Below are 18622 nucleotides of genomic sequence, written 5' to 3' on the forward strand. Positions count from 1 at the left end.
GATCAAAAAGTACCTGTCGCATTTTGTTAAATCCATATATACTTTACATGTGCAGACTGCACGGCTACATCCTAAATCAACGCCAGTTGCCGAACGACCCAAGAGCCGATTTTCAAAAGTAATTTCAAATGGCTTCGTAAAAAATATAAGCTTAGACCTCACAACGTAGATTGATGAATAATTTTTTTTGTTTATTTTATTTGCTAATATTTTGCATTTAAGATTTAAGTAATAGTAACTTAGTTCGTTAACTTAATCCGAAAAAGATGATACAATTTATTGGAAGGAAGCAGCTTTGCGCAAATTTCATGTGTAAAAAAATTATGAATGCACATCTTTCTTTGTAAGTTTCTGTGTTTCAAAATGGAAAGAGCGAAAGCGTGTAACGTTTTAAAACTATCTGATTCTGAATTTTAATGTTATATGTGTGAAACTGAGGCACGCTGCCGGAAATTAGATTTTCAATTTAGACTAGCATTTTTTTTGTCAGATCGATCTAAAAAAATCATAATATTAATTATGAACGCATTTCTGTATTTGCTGAATTTAGTATCTGAGACATAATATGTCGGCTGTATGTTTTGTAATGCTCTTTTATAGGAAAGGTACCTAACTAAGAACACGTAACAGGGTTATGTAGTTCCCTATGTCAAACCAAATTACTTGCTCCGCGAAATATTTATTTAGAGTTTAGACCAAACTAACTTTTATTTATTATCGGAAATGCATAGGCATTACGAAAAATACTTAAAAAAAAATAGGTCTTCAACGTAGACTATAATAATTACATCAATAATAAATAAATATCCTGTCTCAATATTTGTATGCCGATTAGTTGGCGGTATACCTATGTGCATACCTATGTTTCGTAAATTTACGTGCTGACGTACTAACCTTTTGTATATTTCATTTCATTGACGTGTCATTTGTAAGGTACATTGTATGTTGTATCTGATATTATAAGGGTATGTATAATAAAACGACTGTATCATATGGTCACTCAATTTATTTGCATAAACTATTTTAACAATAGAGTTGTATGTACTTATGCTAGTTGTTATTGAATCTGTCATTAGCATCAATCATCTCACGCCCAGACTTTCGTACAAAAGTATTAACTATAATTAAATATTAATTACACTTAATTAAACTTAATATTTGTAGCTGTAAATATCAGTATGTTGCACAAAATGTAGTGCACAGTTCAATCTCTTACACAAAAACAATTTATTAGTGAAAATTTTGAAATAAAATACAAATGAATACCTAAACAATTCATTTATTACAATTACTTAAAATCACGATATAATCTGACATTAAATCTAACGAACCCACTTACTTATAAAAACAATATAACATTGACAATCAATAGTTCTGCTTCTATCACACAAATGATTCGACCCTTGTAAGAAAGATACAAAAAAGGATGACCTTACATTGAGAAATTTATAAGTAAGCGGGCAGTTTTCAAACTGAAAAAAAAAACGACATCGCCAACATTGACGTACTATAAACAATAAGACTCTCAATCGCCTATTAAACATACATTCAAATTATCACCTTATTTCGTGGCAATAACGTTCAAATTTCATTGTATACGCTCATCAGATAAAACTCTGCCTTATAGATATGTAGGCAGAGTTTCGGTACGGACAATATTATTTAAAGCATCATAGCGAGTCTAGTTGTAATTCGTACGTCAATGTTTACCAAAAACGTGCCTATCTACCTATTCTATCCTACCCTACTCGATACCATACAGTTTGAGCGTCCTATCCATGCTTGTTGATGCTATGTACTGCGCGTTCTTGCCAAATCTGACCCCAGTCGCTGATGCTGTATGGTCGTTGAAGACCTTGAGCTCCTGCCATTGCCGGCACAGGTAGACCCTCACATCAGAACCGGCTACAGCCAGGTATGTGCCACTCTGGTCGAAGCAGAGTTCCTTGATCGCGTAGCCTTCTTCGAGTTGGATGGTTTTGAAGTTCTTCAGTTTACGCAAGTCCCAGAGCTTCACGCACGCGTCTTCAGCGGCCGTGGCTAAATAGTACCTGTGGGTGATAGTTGGATGTGTTAATTTACCTTATTTATGGGTAAAAAAATGTCGAAAACTCCTATAAAAATCCACTTCAGTTCTTGACACATTGCCACATTAATGTTACACAGATGACTTGATATCTCTAAACGTTAATAATATATTTTTAAATAAATTGTCCACTATATCCTCTAATAGTCCAATGCATTGCTCTTTCGATACGTTTTTGCGTGCATTTTGTTAAAAAAGAAAAAATAAAGGCTTGACATAATTTTCATCTCAATAGTTGTTTTACTATGGAATTTTGCCTAACCCATGCGCTTGCGCATCCCATGAATTCCACTCACCCGTTCTCCGAGAACGATATAGACGTGACGGGTCCCACGTGGCCCGGGAAGTTGGCCACGTTGCTCTGCTCCTTCAGGTCCCAGATCTTCACCTGCGAGTTCTCCGTGCCCGTGCCGAAGATCAGCCCGTCCGGGTGGAACTGCGCTGTTGTTAGACTGATGCCGGACGAGTCGCTAACCTGTGATTAGATATATGTTATAATCTATACTAATATTAAAAGCTGAAGAGTTTGTTTGTTTGTTTGAACGCGCTAATCTCGGGAACTTTTGGTCCGATTTGAAAAATTCTTTCGATGTTAGATAGCCCATTTATCGAGGAAGGTTATAGGCTATATATCATCACGCTACGACCAACAGGGGTGGAGCCACGGGGGTGAAACCGCGCGGAGCAGCTAGTTACAGAAATATATCAAATCACGCGTGGTAGGGATAAGAAAAAGATGGCGCGTAACCGAAAAATGTCACGCGTAACGAAAAAATGTTACACTTAATTTTTTTCCAACCCCGATTAAGAAGTTTCACTTCAATAAATAAACGTGTCGGTTACCTTGGTGAGCAGCGCGCCGGTGCGTATGTCGGAGAAGGCCCAGCTCTGGTCGATGGAGGTGGACAGCACGTAGTCGCCCGTCGGGTGCAGCGACAGCCCCGTCACCGCGCCCTCGTGCAGCCGCAGCAGCGCCACCGTCTGCGAACTGTAGCTCCACCGTGAGTTCACGCACACGATACTCGCTAGCGATTGTAGTAAGCGGTTTGTATAAAATTTCGTAGAGCGCCCCTAGCGTGCCGTAGCGGAACTAAAAAGCCTACCATGAGGTGCAATAGATACTACAGTAGATAACGTATAGTAAACTATACTACACTCGCTGTAGTAACCATACAATTTTTGCACCATGTGTTTTAAATTTGATATATGTCATAGTTTATAACTATTCGACGATAAATACGTCATTCACGGTAAATAATCTTGTGAAAGTTAAGAACTATTCACGTTTACTATTGTAGTTACGTCAGACCATTTAACTATGTCAACTCATGGTACTGAACACGAAATTATCGATCACAATTGATTATACGTAAACAAGATGGTAGATAATCGAGCAAAACGGCATGTGCCAAGCGTATGAGATAAATAATAAAATTGGGTATAAAATATGTCATAGAGTTTTACATAAGCTATCGCTCTTGGTAACTATCAGTAATTTTTAAAGAAAGATCGCGAGGCACGATTCGAATCTGCGTCTATTCTGATACATAAGACATAAGTCGTGAAACTTTTCTTACGAAAACAGAAAATTTACAAATAGTTTTTATCAAGAAACACTTCAAATACTAAAACGAAGAAAACAAAACAAAATGTACACAATTAGTAAAAGTAACTCACATGGGCACGTTTATTATTAAAAAAAAATGTTTAGACATAGTTCCATCAAAACAGTAACTACAAACACAAAAATTATTTATTTATTTATTTATTTATCATTTATTCAGGAAATTATTAATTCTTAAGACTAAACAATTTAAAAATACTTACTTACTTAAAAACTAAAATTACATTGACATATAAAAAAATAAAAATAAAAAGCAATATTCCCTGAAAAGGTCTTGGCTCAGCACAATGCCATAGTTCTTTGAACCATGACGCTGGTATTCTGCCAAGACCCGTTCGAGGAAGTTCAGCGTACCAAACATAAATTATTATAATATGTAGATAGTATGAAATAATAATATTTGTGTATATAATAGAAATAAAATATAGAAAATATGATTAAAGAAAAAACAAATACATAAAAGTGATATGAATAAAATAAAAATATAAATAAGATAATACATAAAATAACGATAGTGTGTAGAAATAAAACGTGAGAATATCATAGTAATAAAAAGAAAAGATTTCTCGTGGCAGCCCTAAGTCTGTGCGGTGTGGAGCGAAATACTAAAATTAACACAATAATTAGTGATTATGACTCACGTGGGCACGTTCCACACGCGTATGGTGTGGTCGGGCGACGCGGTGACGACGGTGTCTTCATCAGGGTGATAGATGACGCGCGTCACCTTCTTTGTGTGACCCTTAAGGATCGCCACCACCTGCGCACAGTTAAAATTTTTTTCAATTTCAATTATATACTAAATTTTACTATGACTAATTAACAGCGTTTTCTGAACACACTGGATTCAATTAATAAACAAGTCGACACTTTTAACACAGATTTCAGTAAGGCTTTTGACAGAGTTCCACATCATATCCTGTTGCAAAAATTAAATAGGAATGAACCATAGAAATCTAAATAACAAGACACTAGAAGTCGTAAGCGTGCGTGACCTTGTCGCCACTCAGGTGATTTGCACATCACCAGTTGCATTCGTCACTGTTCAGTTGCTCTGGAGACGTATGAGTGTATACATGGTGTGTTTCAGCAATTCCCATTGCGGAAATTCTTCCACAAGTTGTAATTATACTTATAAAGGAATAATATTTCATCGGAAAATATTTTTTTTTAGAAATAATGCCGTTTTTCCTTAAAATTATAGAATATTTACAAGTATTACGAGTGTCACCATAGTAATCGAAATAACAATGAATGACACAGTCTACCATTCTTATTATCACGTTTGTTCGTATTGGAGCAAAAAGTCTCATATACTTAGGGATGTTATTCTAAAATAAACCGTAAATTCGTGCGTTAGGATACATATTCAAAAGCTTAATTTAATAGTTAAGTTAGTTTTCACTAAAATCGAGCTGTCCAATAAAAGGCATAGTTTACTTGTGTGTACTGTTTAGCTTTCGGTTTGAATGTGTTGATTTTGGCGACAGCGGTTTTCATACGAATTATGACAATAAAGCACTTCTATGTGTCTTGTTATTTAGATTTCTATGGAATGAACGAATGAATGATAAATTCGTAATTAAGTGGTTGTTCATTCTATGTCATTACTGATGCTTTTGATGCTTCACCCCATAAAATGCATCTGGTGTACCTCAAGGGTCTCAATTAGGTCCATTTCTTTTTAATTACTTTGCTGATGATACATATTATTATACATTAAAAAAAGGTGTTAAAAATAGGTATCCTATTGTACCTGTTCAGTATCCTTGTTGAAGACGGTAGCGTTGCGGTCGTTTCCACCAGTCAACAAGCGGCTGTGGTCCGACGGGTTGATGTCCAGCGAGAGGATACCGGGCACACTGGCCGAATGGAGACCCTGCAAGTGATCATTATATCATAAATTTACAAAAATGTTATATCGTTAATTTTCACTCATGTTGAAAAATAATGAAATATGTTAAATAATATAAAATGTGTGTGAGTGCACGCGCACGATCTTTCACAGCTGCACTCACGTGAAGAGCTTTCGCAGCTGCACTCACGTGAAGAGCTTTCGCAGCTGCACTCACGTGAAGAGCTTTCGCAGCTGCACTCACGTGAAGAGCTTTCGCAGCTGCACTCACGTGAAGAGCTTTCGCAGCTGCACTCACGTGAAGAGCTTTCGCAGCTGCACTCACGTGAAGAGCTTTCGCAGCTGCACTCACGTGAAGAGCTTTCGCAGCTGCACTCACGTGAAGAGCTTTCGCAGCTGCACTCACGTGAAGAGCTTTCGCAGCTGCACTCACGTGAAGAGCTTTCGCAGCTGCACTCACGTGAAGAGCTTTCGCAGCTGCACTCACGTGAAGAGCTTTCGCAGCTGCACTCACGTGAAGAGCTTTCGCAGCTGCACTCACGTGAAGAGCTTTCGCAGCTGCACTCACGTGAAGAGCTTTCGCAGCTGCACTCACGTGAAGAGCTTTCGCAGCTGCACTCACGTGAAGAGCTTTCGCAGCTGCACTCACGTGAAGAGCTTTCGCAGCTGCACTCACGTGAAGAGCTTTCGCAGCTGCACTCACGTGAAGAGCTTGCGCAGCTGCACTCACGTGAAGAGCTTTCACAGCTTTTGGGCTCACGTGAAGAGCTTTCGCAGCTGCACTCACGTGAAGAGCTTTCGCAGCTGCACTCACGTGAAGAGCTTTTGCAGCTGCGCTCACGTGAAGAGCTTTCGCAGCTGCACTCACGTGAAGAGCTTTCGCAGCTGCACTCACGTGAAGAGCTTTCGCAGCTGCACTCACGTGAAGAGCTTTCGCAGCTGCACTCACGTGAAGAGCTTTCGCAGCTGCACTCACGTGAAGAGCTTTCGCAGCTGCACTCACGTGAAGAGCTTTCGCAGCTGCACTCACGTGAAGAGCTTTCGCAGCTGCACTCACGTGAAGAGCTTTCGCAGCTGCACTCACGTGAAGAGCTTTCGCAGCTGCACTCACGTGAAGAGCTTTCGCAGCTGCACTCACGTGAAGAGCTTTCGCAGCTGCACTCACGTGAAGAGCTTTCGCAGCTGCACTCACGTGAAGAGCTTTCGCAGCTGCACTCACGTGAAGAGCTTTCGCAGCTGCACTCACGTGAAGAGCTTTCGCAGCTGCACTCACGTGAAGAGCTTTCGCAGCTGCACTCACGTGAAGAGCTTTCGCAGCTGCACTCACGTGAAGAGCTTTCGCAGCTGCACTCACGTGAAGAGCTTTCGCAGCTGCACTCACGTGAAGAGCTTTCGCAGCTGCACTCACGTGAAGAGCTTTCGCAGCTGCACTCACGTGAAGAGCTTGCGCAGCTGCACTCACGTGAAGAGCTTTCACAGCTTTTGGGCTCACGTGAAGAGCTTTCGCAGCTGCACTCACGTGAAGAGCTTTCGCAGCTGCACTCACGTGAAGAGCTTGCGCAGCTGCACTCACGTGAAGAGCTTTCACAGCTTTTGGACTCACGTGAAGAGCTTTCGCAGCTGCACTCACGTGAAGAGCTTTCCCAGCTTTTGGACTAACGTGAAGAGCTTTCGCAGCTGCACTCACGTGAAGAGCTTTCGCAGCTGCACTCACGTGAAGAGCTTTCGCAGCACTTTTGGACTCATGTGATTCTTTGATAGGACTTTGAGAATGTAGTGGCTAGCTCACATAAATTTTTATGTTGTGTATCTTTACATAGTGTTTGTCTCTTATTGTTTTAGGTATATATGCATTTTGATCGACGTATGTATATTAATGTTAATTTCTCAAGCATGTATTATTTTCCCAACGTGACATTGCCACCCTTGGAAGAAATAGAATAGAATCCCACTCACAGGGTGCGAGGCGAGCGTGAGGAAGGCGCGGATCTGCTCGGGCGGCTGCAGGCCCTCGGGCACGGTGCGGCCGCGCCGCTTGCGCTCCTGCGTCAGCGCCGTGGCGCGCTCCTGCAGCCGGGACACCACCTCCGCTGACATGCCGATGGGGACTGCGCCACCGCTGCCCGCTGCTGCCTCCGCCTGGGTACAAAAGTTTATCATTAATTTAAGGAAAGTGAATTATTATAATATATTAGTTTTGTGAAAATTTAGTTAACTAAAATCACACATCGCAAATAAATGGTTTAATGAATATAGAGTAAAAGGTCATCAGGATTTGAGTCAGCTGATTGCATATAAATTCTAACTGTTATCAATTATTGTAAATGAAAAAAAATAACACATTGTAGCTTAACAATATGCATCAATACGATATTGCTAACTAGGTTGATTAACACATTTCATCACTATATCCCTTATCTCCTTACCGCATGTGCAGGTTGTGGTGCAACAATACCAGCTTGGGGCTTCAGTGTAGCGAGGGCTTCTCTGGCGGCCGTCACCTCCTTCGTTAGACGCGCGATCACACGACATGCAGCGTCGTGTTGATACAATGCGTGACTTAGTTCCTGTTAATGTTTTAAAGTATCCCATTTATAGGAGAATAAATTAAGTTTTTATTTCATACCATTCATTTTACATCAAATTAAAACAGGCATAATCACAATCTATTTTGAGAAAAATAATTTCATTGAATTATTTAAAAATTGAATATTATGCATAATTTTAAAGCTTAAAAACTGTTTTAACGGAATATAACTTCTCTTAAAATAAACACAAGAACATCCATTATCATACAAACCTACTATTTATTTTTATGTTTTGAATTTCCTGACAATTTCAGACTCAATCAATTTTTATTGTTTGAAAATATTATTGTACTAACAATTCCAGCAACCAAATATAATAAATGCAAGTTTACCTGTCTGGCAGTCTGCAACTGCTGTCTCTGTGTGAATGTGTGCAGCATTAGCGCATCCCATTCGTCCTGCATGCTCTTCAGAGTAGCCGGAATGGATGTGGCACTTGGGGGCTTTGGCTTCACTATTGGGGGAGCTGCAACATTTTGTTTTATATGATTTTACATAGAATAAGCAAAGTAACTACATGTGAGTACACAAAAAACTCAATGTTTTTCAAATTATTTAAAAAAACAGCGAACTGTTGACTAGCAAGTTTCCCTAGTTTCCCTATCAACTTACTCTTAATTTCAATAAGATCTTCCACCCTTAATTCTTTTCCACTGATTGGATCTACCCCATTTTCTATTATATATTTCTCAATAATACGTTTCTCGAACACCGCTCCTGAGGAAGGTGACACCACGGGCACTTCTGGTACTTCGTTTGATACTACAACAAACAAATTAGGTTAGAAGTTGAACGTGAATTTTTATATAGCTTGACTCATATTTTTCTTTTCTTTAACACTTGATTTCACGAATTATCGTAAAATTTATGAACAATAGTATTTTTACTCTGGTAAATATATCATAAAAATGCTTCAAATAAAAATGCTTTTGGTGGCAACCGGTGCGCTTAAGTTATTTGCCGTTTCGAACACTTACTTGCACAGTACAAAGCCATTTTATATCACGATTGTTTTCGATTTAGTCACAGAAGGAACATTAATAAAATCCTTCTAAAAGTGTTTTCCCACAATTTATATGAAAATTATATTTATAAAACTAGGACAAAACACTATCTTGCAAGCTACTTTACTTTCATAGTTTGAGTTTTGACACATGTTTGACATTTCATTTCACGATTCGCTTTGTAACGTTCAAAAACTTGCTAGAATACGCTCGAATTTTTTGATGAACGAGGAAAAAATTCAAACACATTATATATAATATATAGAAAATATTATAACACTGTGTAACACATTGATACGCTTAGGGCGTATTCAGAAAGAAAGCTTGAAACTTATAAGCGCTTATCGGCGCTTGTCATGTTCATATATTTTCCTGCGCGGGTTACCAGCACTGACAGGAAAATATATGAACATGACAAGCGCCGATAAGCGCTTATAAGTTTCAAGCTTTCTTTCTGAATACGCCCTTACGTATCATAGATGTTTAAGGAAACTAGGCATGACCTTAATAAGCTGATATTATGACGTTGATTTGAGATTTCATATTTGCATTCATTTCTATCAATATGCTATCAATGGTGATTTATCTAAATTATCTCGACATCTAGCACACCTAAATTCTAGAATTCTAGCATGTTTGACACCAATGCAAACTTAGCACCCCATCAATGGAATTTTGTGTCAAGTAGTGAATTTTAATAAAATAAATAATTTAATAAATTAAATGATGGACCTATACGGACCTAAGAGCGTTTTCACATTATCCGATCCGATATCGGATATCGGAAGCCGATAGCCGATATCCGATATCGGAGGGAAGTAAAATGTATGAAATATGTACCTGTCTTTCACATTGTCCGATCCGATATCGGATATCGGAGCCGACACCGATATGCCCGTGAGCTATCGGACGATAATGTTCAGTGTTGCCAACTCAATTTTCGAAAAGGCAGTATACCAACAGCAAAAAAGCACTAGTTTGTGTCTTTGGCGCTAAATCTTTAAAAAAATTCTTTGCTTTAACCTAAAATCCTTTCTATTAAAAGAAACCTTTTTTTATTAAGAAAACACACATTTAAGTATTTATAGGCATTAAAAATACGATTTATACGGCAGCTATTTTAATTACCGTATTAAAATATACGGCAATTGGCTGAACAAAAATATATTGCGTTCTTAAATTCAAATATCTATCTTCGAAAATATTAGTGTCTATCATCTTTATTTTAAATCATTCTGTCTCGCTTCTCCTCCTACTCGGATGTTGGTTGTGCTCTGTGGTTGTGCTGTTTATTGTACCTATTGTTGTTTATGTATAGCGTCTTATTCACGGTCCATCTTGACGTACGTCCCGCCAAGGTCATACACGATGCACGATACAAAACGACAGTGAATAGCGTTGACGTACGTCAATAATTATTATTATTATCTTGCTGGATGTGCACGACCAACTTTTCATCCAGCAAGCACCCCCACCACCGCGAACGTCGTGCAGATGGACAGTGAATAGCGCGGACGTACAGCAGATTAGTGTTGCCAACAGAAATTAATGTAAATACTTGGAAACGTGGCCTATTGATATGATTTTTTTGTGATAACTTAGTGAGTACATGAGCAAGCAAGAAACGGTTATTTTTGATTTTTATGTACACAGGAAATCCCAATTATCATTACTTTTGGATCAACCTTGTACACATGGACAGTTTATATTCAGAAGTTATTATTTTAAAAGAACTCCAAGGCGAATTGTTGAATAACACAGATTTTATGCAAAAGTCCACTGCAGAAAAATGGCAATTTATTTAAAAAAAATATCTTGACGAATTTGTTTGTTTTAAAAAAAATGATTAGCTATATACTCTCTGTTCCCGCCACTTTAGCATTTACTGAAAGAGTCTTTTCGGTCATGAATGTGAAGTGGCGGGAAGAGAGAAACCGAGTTTCATTAAAAATTAATTAAAAATGAGCTCTTGAAATATATAAATTTAGATTTGGAATGTTTGGATTCATATAATTCATTTAAAAATAATGAAAAATTCTTAGTTACTGCAAAAAGTACAAAAAAATACATTTTTAAAAATATTTATTTACTCTTTATTTACCTCCTTTAAAATCAGATATACTCTATTTCTTCAAATAAAAGTTGGCAACCCTAGCCATGCTTGATGCGCGCACGATCGTCAGTAGGATACATCCAGCACCGCGGCCTTGAGCCGACGTACGTCGGGGATTGACCGTGAACAAGACGCTTTACTTTACTTACAGGAAATTACAACAATCATAATATTATAAAACATATATTTGAACGGGTGAAAATATTATTTACAGTGTAATAAGAAAAAGAATAGAAAATGTGAACAAAGATTGTATCACTTAATAAATTTATCATAGGTACTACATGAACTTTTATAAATGTATATAGTGAAAAAATGACTAAATGACTAGGTACGTCTTGTTAAAAACACATTTAATAGATTTTGAAAGGTACAAGGTAAAGGTAGGTAAAGGTAGACTGATACATAATATGTATTACTAAAACTATTAACTAATACAAGGTTGTAGTAGGTATTGATATAAATTTATTTAATTTATAATGTGTTAACCTAAACTATACAAATGACCGATATCAAAATTCAAAACTATTTAGTAAATAGCACATCTAAATAATATGCAGTAATTAAATATCAAATCTTTTTTACATTTTACTTTTCTTTTTTTAAAGTTGTTTTTTTTATGTAGTTATTTTTAATGTATGTACAACTATGATCTATCATTTGAATTTTCTTTAATTATACCTTTTTTATCAACTGGCAATTTAGTTTAGTTTTCTCTAAAAATTTCTGGCAACACTCATGATGATATCGGAAGGATTTTATCGGACAATGTGAAAGGGAAAATTGTATCCGATATCGGATATCGGCTATCGGCGTCCGATATCCGATATCGGATCGGATAATGTGAAAACGCTCTAACGGTAAAGAATACGATTTTGATGAAATTCGCCAATTTTGCTATGGATGAGGTGCTAAAGTGTATTTTTTTACACCCAAAATTTAAAAAATTATTAAAAAAAAAAACTAAAGGGGACCTAACGAAAAAATTGTGGGACCTTAAAGGACCTAACAGAGATCTATCAATCAAGGTCATTTTTGACCCAAAATTCCATTGATGGGGTGCTAAGTTTGCATTGGTAGGTAAATCGATGAATTTTGTGACTACTTGAACCAAAGCGAATCGCGAATTTTTATGTTGATAAATAAAATTTGTGCACTTAATAAAATATGTTTATTTAGTTATCTCATTTCATTTCGTGTTCACAGTTTTGCTATGATTATCATCGTAATTCTTCTTCTTCTTCTTTTTTTTTTCAAATGGCAACTCCCGATCCCAGATCATCGTAATTAGAATTCTTCTATTTCACGTCTACCCTCTTAAAGATTATTTTTTTAAACACGATAAAAAAGGTGTCTCATTTAATTATTATTCAATCAAACAAAACTCTATTTAAATATGTTGCGCTTAAGTAATGAAGACTGGGAGCGAAAGAAGTGGTATTTGGCAAGAAAGTATTTTGAGGAGGAACCAAGTAAGTTGAGACAGTATTTATTTTATCAAAATAGAAGCTGTATTTTTTCTAATGGCTAATTTTGCTGGAGATAATGATGATGAACCGATGCCCTACCTCAAATTCGTCTAGCTACGGCCCTGTGATGAAGTCCACTTCTATGAGGGATATCATGTGCAAAAGATACTTATACATAGTTTATGTTTGCTCATAAACTATTCTTTATATATAAACTAGTGATCCGCCCCGGCTTCCGGCCCCGGAGGCCGGCCGGTACCTCCCGCAAAAAAACGCTACGTCTCGCAATTTTTAAATCTGTAATATCTTCGAAAATATTCACTTAAATCATACGGTGAAAGGGCCATATCAAAAAACAATGTATTCAAGGTATTTAATTGGTTAAAATCGCTTCAAAAATTAACCATTATTTGTCGTAAAAAGTAAATGACAAAAAAAAGTTATTGTGGGTTATCCATAAGAGATATAGTCCATTGAAATGTTACATTTTTTAAGGCCTAATCTTGCGTTTTTTAGAGGACGCATTTTTATTTTTTGGATGTGTAGGGGTGGTCACTGTGAAGCTAATACCAAGTCTGTGGGGTCGCCTCCCTTGTCCCACGGCCGCCATCTTGAAAATAGTGGTTGAAATGGTTTTTACGATATATCACTTAAACAATTTATCTGATAAAAAACATTGTTAGCATTATTTGTTGCAAATTAAATTTTCTACAACTTTAGTCCAGTAACTTTTTGTCATAGAACTATAAATAAAAAAGTTATAAGCGAAAATGTTCAGAAATTAGACCTATTTATATTTTTCGATAATTTTTTTTTATCATTTTACGAAAAAATTATATCAGACCATTTTTGTAGATTGTTTTTCGAGGAACAACTTTTATATACAACATTTTTTAATTACGTCAATAGCTAAGGTTTTACAGCGCTCTGAAGTGAGTACTTTAATTTCTGAACATTTTCGCTTATAATTTTTTTATTTATAGTTCTATTATATTATTTATAGTTGTAGAGAATTTAATTTGCAACAAATATGTAATGCTAATTATTTACGACATCACATTAGAAACCTCAAAAATAACAGTACTTTTCCACTATTTAATGGATGTTATTATACATATAAACCTTCCTCTCGAATCACTATATCTATTAAAAAAACCGCATCAAAATCCGTTGCGTAGTTTCAAAGATTTAAGCGTACAAAGGGACATAGGGACAGAGAAAGCGACTTTGTTTTATACTATGTAGTGATGATGTAGTGATAGTGATAGTGATGATTACAATGCGATCGTAAAAATAAAGAAAAGGTATAATAACTAAATCATTGTTCATTTACTTTCAGGGTTATCTCCCATACCAGAATCGCGAGAGCGACGCAGCAGTAGTGACTCGACTGAATATTTACCAGAGCTAAATATTGAAGTGGTACCTAAAAGAAAAGATGTCGATGACCCAGAAGAGACTTATCAGGATTTAGAGAAAAAAATGAAGGAAATTATATCGGCAGATCGAAGAGCGTGTGATGCCCCGAAATCTGAATATCTGATAGTGGAACAGGAAACGTCAGAAACGAACAAATCACGTATAAAAAATTCTGATGCACGTGACATTGACCAAGAGCTTTGTGAGGACGAAATAATATCAGCACCTTGTTCCCCCTTTAGGTCTAGAGCGCCATCTATTGAATTGCCTAAGCTTGCTAGCACCGAAGGTACAAAAAAACACATATTTGAAAGCCATAGTCCAAATATTTACGTAAATTTAATAATGTCTGCATTTGGTTTTGACTTACGGCCTCTGTGTATTAGTATCAATTAATAATACAGTAAAGTCAGGTTATAAAGTTAGGCAAACCCCAATAGATATTTTTAAATTAAATCATTATTATCACGAAGTTTATCAATAAATTATTATATAGTAATGTTTTCGAATGCTCTGTATTTTAATCAATGATAACTTTGTTTCAGATGCAAGTGAAGACAAATCTGATGGTGAATCTGTACCAAAGCCAGATATCATGAGAAACAAACGAAGTATCCTACGTTCTTCTGACGTATCCAAATATGTTAGTGAAAATACGTCCACTGGTTATCCCACTTCATTGAGTCATGCTGCTTCAGAATTATCAGTTAATTCGGAAGTTGATTCACAAAATAGTATAGAACCTCTTATGTGTTCTACTCCGAAAATTGATATCTCGGATAAGGGGATAAAACGAAAGCAAACTTCGAAGATATCTTCATCGACAGTCAAGAAAAGCAAGACAGCTCAAACAAGCTTTTCTGACAATTATGAAAATGGTTTTATTTGGAATAACTTTTTAGTTGGCAAACCTATTGTATACAATTTGTGTAGATGTAATGGTCACGTGTGTTCTTAATTAATATTTGATATCGATCATCTTAATAGATTTTTAATGTGTATAGATTACGCTTAGATTATGTATGACATGATATAAATCGTGTGTGCCATAAATCTTTTATTAATAAGTAGTTATATCCATAGGATATATACGTAATTATGCTTTTATCTTCTTTTAAAAATGTTTATTACATTTAAAATTTTAATCATACTTTAATTGTAGGTAGGTATGTACAAATGTGTGGAATAATGACCTAATTATAATAAACGACAATTTTTATTATTTAACAATAAATGTTTGTTTATATTATGCCTATCATTCTTTATTTAAACTAAGTTTACCTGACTGAAACAAAATGTGCATTTTCAAATGTGTAACAACTGAAATAATCCCAGTTTCAATTAATAATGATTAATGTACCTATACTAATATACTATTTATAATTTGTAATATTATAAATCTGAGAGTTTGTTTGTTTGTTTGTTTGTTTGAACGCGCTAATTTCAGGAACTACTGGTCCGATTTGATTTCCGAATTTCTTTATTGGATATAATCTCACCAATGCAAACTTAGCACCCCATCAATGGAATTTTGGGTCGAAAATATTTTCTCTTATCATTTGTAAAATTCTTATACTAGTCTTTGTTCACATACGTATATTATTTTTACTACCTATTGGTGTACCTTTTAATTGGCGTAGCTTAGTATTTATTCATCTCAATAATTGTATCACTAGCTGTAAGGTACCTTATCATAAATAAATAAATAAATAAATAAAATGACCTTGATCGATAGGTCTCCGTTAGGTCCTTTAAGGTCCCACAATTTTTTCGTTAGGTCCCCTTTAGTTTTTTTTAATATTTTTTTAAATTTTGGGTATAAAAAAAATACACTTTAGCACCCCATCCATAGAATTTTGGGTCAAAAATGACCTTAATCGATAGGTCTCCGTTAGGTCCTTTAAGGTCCCACAATTTTTTCGTTAGGTCCCATTTAGTTTTTTTATAAATATATTTTCTTTTAATTTTGGGTATAAAAAAATTACACATTAGCACAATCACAGCACAATATATGTTTTATGTCAAAACATATGACATTGACAATAAATATAACCTCTTAAAATTCGAATGACAAATTCTTGTTTATTTGTAATTTGTATTTCTTGTGAAAGCACACATGTAAGGAAACTAAAACATCAGATATAACAAAATGGTTTTAATAAGTAGGATTTTGTTTAGTGTAAAAGAGTTAAAAAAGCCTAGGAAGTATCTACGAACTAAATTTATAGATACAGTGAGACTTCACGTTAAAGGTGGAACTGGAGGAACAGGCCTACCAAAATATGGGGGAATGGGAGGGCAAGGCGGTTGCGTATATTGTATTGGAAAGGAGGAAGCAAATTTGGGAAAAATTATGAGTCAACATCGTGCCAAAACAATAAGCGCTGGACACGGCGAAGATAGCCGTAAAAACAGAATTGTTGGAACACCGGGAACCGATGTGAAGCTGGAAGTGCCTCTCGGTGTCACTATTTACCGTGAAGATGGCCATGTTATAGGATCAATTGATGAGGAAGGTCAAACTGTCATAGTAGCCAGAGGCGGCCCTGGTGGGAAGCCCGAAAATAATTTCTTAGGTCATTTCGGTCAGATTCATCACATACGGCTAGACCTTAAATTAATAGCAGATGTGGGTTTAGTTGGCTTTCCCAATGCAGGCAAAAGTTCACTTTTAAAAGCTATATCAAGAGCAAAACCTCGAATAGCAAACTATCCGTTCACAACAGTCAAACCAAACAAAGGTGTCATACAATTTGAAGACATGAGACAGATATCTATTGCCGACTTACCTGGTCTCATTGAGGGAGCACACAACAACATTGGACTCGGACATAAATTCCTTAAACATGTAGAGAGAACAAAATTATTATTATTCATCGCTGATGTGGAGGGATTCCAACTTAGTCCTAAATATGCAAAGCGAACATGTTTAGAAACTGTTTTACTTCTTAACAAGGAATTGGAGCTTTATGATCCTGAACTATTAGGCAAACCTGCAATTTTAGCTGTCAATAAAATGGATATTGAAGGAGCTGATTCAATCTTTAAAGACATAAAAGAATCTTTTCAAAATATACAAGATGTGATAAACAGACTGAGAATACCTGAAGAAATAATTCCAGAAAATATCATATCATTTGAAGATATTGTTGGAATATCAGCATTAAGAAGAGAGGGCATAGATGATCTGAAGAACCTGCTCAGGAAAAGATTGGACCAATATGCAGAAGAGAACAATCCAGACATAGTAGATGCAAGTGAATTGTTCAGAAAGAATAAAGATGTTGTGAGGGAGAGGGGACCTAGAGTTACTTAAATGTGTACCATTGCTAAATATAGTGTGTAAATATTACAAATTGTTATAGAATAAATTGTATTAAACTTACATTATTCGTATTTTTATTTAATGATCTATAAATAAAATAATTTCTGGTTAAAATAGTTTCTGAAGTGTTGATAGGACTAGTATGAAATACATTGCATGCTTCAATTAATCATATAATTAAGATGTTTTACGATTTTCATTTTTATTGATCAAAGATTTTCATAGATATAGGCTATTATTGTATGAATTCTTAAAAATATCAATTGATACATTGGTCATGTAGTAAATAAAATAAAAACACCTCTCACAGATTATTTATTTTATTATAATAATGTTCTACAGGATTCTTACAAAACTACACATCTGTATTACCACTACTTATGCTATAACATTCAAATCTATCACAGTCCATACCTCTGACCACGCCGGGGCGCACAGAGCCGCGATCCTTCAAACAAGCATAACATTAAAACAAATTGTTCTGTAGGAATTACACATTATTACTGTATTTTATGAAACATCTATTATGACCACATTTAGATAACAAATTAGATTTACCAACAATTTGTTGTTGCATACTCAAAAAATTGTCTTTTTTAGAGTGTCTACTAAATAAAAATTACATCTCTATTATGTTTTTACGTATTAACATAATCTCTAGGTTGGTGGTTGATTGCCAATATTCAAGTAACTGCTAATACAATTAACATTCGATAGGCCTATCTTGTACTTACATCGCCATTTCTACACAAATAAGTAAATTATTATAAATTCTAACATACATATAACTGCATTCCTCTATAATATTACACAAAACTTGATCTTATAGTCTTATAGCTAAAATTATAAGTATTCATGATATTCAATAACACAAATATTTGCTACATTTCAGGTAAATTTTATTTCTACATTGATATATTTATAGAGTTGTAAAGAGACAAAATTGTTCAGTCATAAAATTATGCATCAAGTTGTCGCAGATTGTCCGTGGCTGTTACATTTTGTGTAAATAAAAACATTAATCACAACCACTTAATAAAAAATAATATACCAATAACTTATACACAATAACACATTATGTAATTGGAAAACAAATATACTTATTCAAAGCTATATAAATAAAATTATTCGCTTAATAA

General features: G+C 35.5%; 3 protein-coding genes across 3 annotated transcripts; 2 read left to right on the forward strand and 1 right to left on the reverse strand.

The window, feature by feature from the left end:
• Positions 1 to 988: 988 nt before the first annotated feature.
• Positions 989 to 9299, reverse strand: Prp19 (pre-mRNA processing factor 19). The gene is made up of 10 exons (XM_089698798.1): positions 9131 to 9299; positions 8766 to 8915; positions 8486 to 8619; positions 7992 to 8132; positions 7522 to 7704; positions 5467 to 5589; positions 4352 to 4470; positions 2930 to 3074; positions 2383 to 2561; positions 989 to 2051 (listed from the first exon to the last, which is right to left on the reverse strand). The coding sequence occupies exons 1-10, from the start codon at positions 9147 to 9149 to the stop codon at positions 1745 to 1747; spliced, it is 1500 nt and encodes a 499-aa protein (XP_089554924.1). The 5' UTR covers positions 9150 to 9299; the 3' UTR covers positions 989 to 1744.
• A 3360-nt stretch (positions 9300 to 12659) lies between these two features.
• On the forward strand, positions 12660 to 15335 carry LOC149485548 (uncharacterized). Its single transcript, XM_089698807.1, has 3 exons — positions 12660 to 12742; positions 14079 to 14447; positions 14704 to 15335. Exons 1-3 carry the CDS (start codon positions 12667 to 12669, stop codon positions 15114 to 15116), a joined length of 858 nt encoding a protein of 285 aa, XP_089554933.1. The 5' UTR covers positions 12660 to 12666; the 3' UTR covers positions 15117 to 15335.
• Positions 15336 to 15998: 663 nt separating this feature from the next.
• On the forward strand, positions 15999 to 17545 carry LOC149485549 (GTP-binding protein 10 homolog). The gene has a single exon (XM_089698799.1). The coding sequence runs from the start codon at positions 16308 to 16310 to the stop codon at positions 17472 to 17474; it is 1167 nt and encodes a 388-aa protein (XP_089554925.1). The 5' UTR covers positions 15999 to 16307; the 3' UTR covers positions 17475 to 17545.
• Positions 17546 to 18622: the final 1077 nt, after the last annotated feature.

This window comes from Colias philodice, chromosome 9 (genome assembly GCF_061535455.1).
Source record: "Colias philodice isolate Cphi_HAF_F1 chromosome 9, ilColPhil1 Martin Lab GWU primary, whole genome shotgun sequence".
Lineage (NCBI taxonomy): Eukaryota > Metazoa > Arthropoda > Insecta > Lepidoptera > Pieridae > Colias > Colias philodice.

What these genes read in the sequence shown, in the direction of transcription:
- Prp19 (XM_089698798.1), bottom strand. An exon ending in CACCACAACCTGCACATGCG is followed by an intron (nt 7,705 to 7,991) that starts GTAAGGAGATAA and finishes TTTTGTACCCAG; the next exon opens with GCGGAGGCAGCAGCGGGCAG. An exon ending in ATATCGTTCTCGGAGAACGG is followed by an intron (nt 2,052 to 2,382) that starts GTGAGTGGAATT and finishes TATCACCCACAG; the next exon opens with GTACTATTTAGCCACGGCCG.
- LOC149485548 (XM_089698807.1), top strand. Translation starts at nt 12,667, where the DNA reads ATGTTGCGCTTAAGTAATGAAGACTGGGAGCGAAAGAAGTGGTATTTG. An exon ending in GTATTTTGAGGAGGAACCAA is followed by an intron (nt 12,743 to 14,078) that starts GTAAGTTGAGAC and finishes ATTTACTTTCAG; the next exon opens with GGTTATCTCCCATACCAGAA. An exon ending in TAAGCTTGCTAGCACCGAAG is followed by an intron (nt 14,448 to 14,703) that starts GTACAAAAAAAC and finishes ACTTTGTTTCAG; the next exon opens with ATGCAAGTGAAGACAAATCT.
- LOC149485549 (XM_089698799.1), top strand. Translation starts at nt 16,308, where the DNA reads ATGGTTTTAATAAGTAGGATTTTGTTTAGTGTAAAAGAGTTAAAAAAG.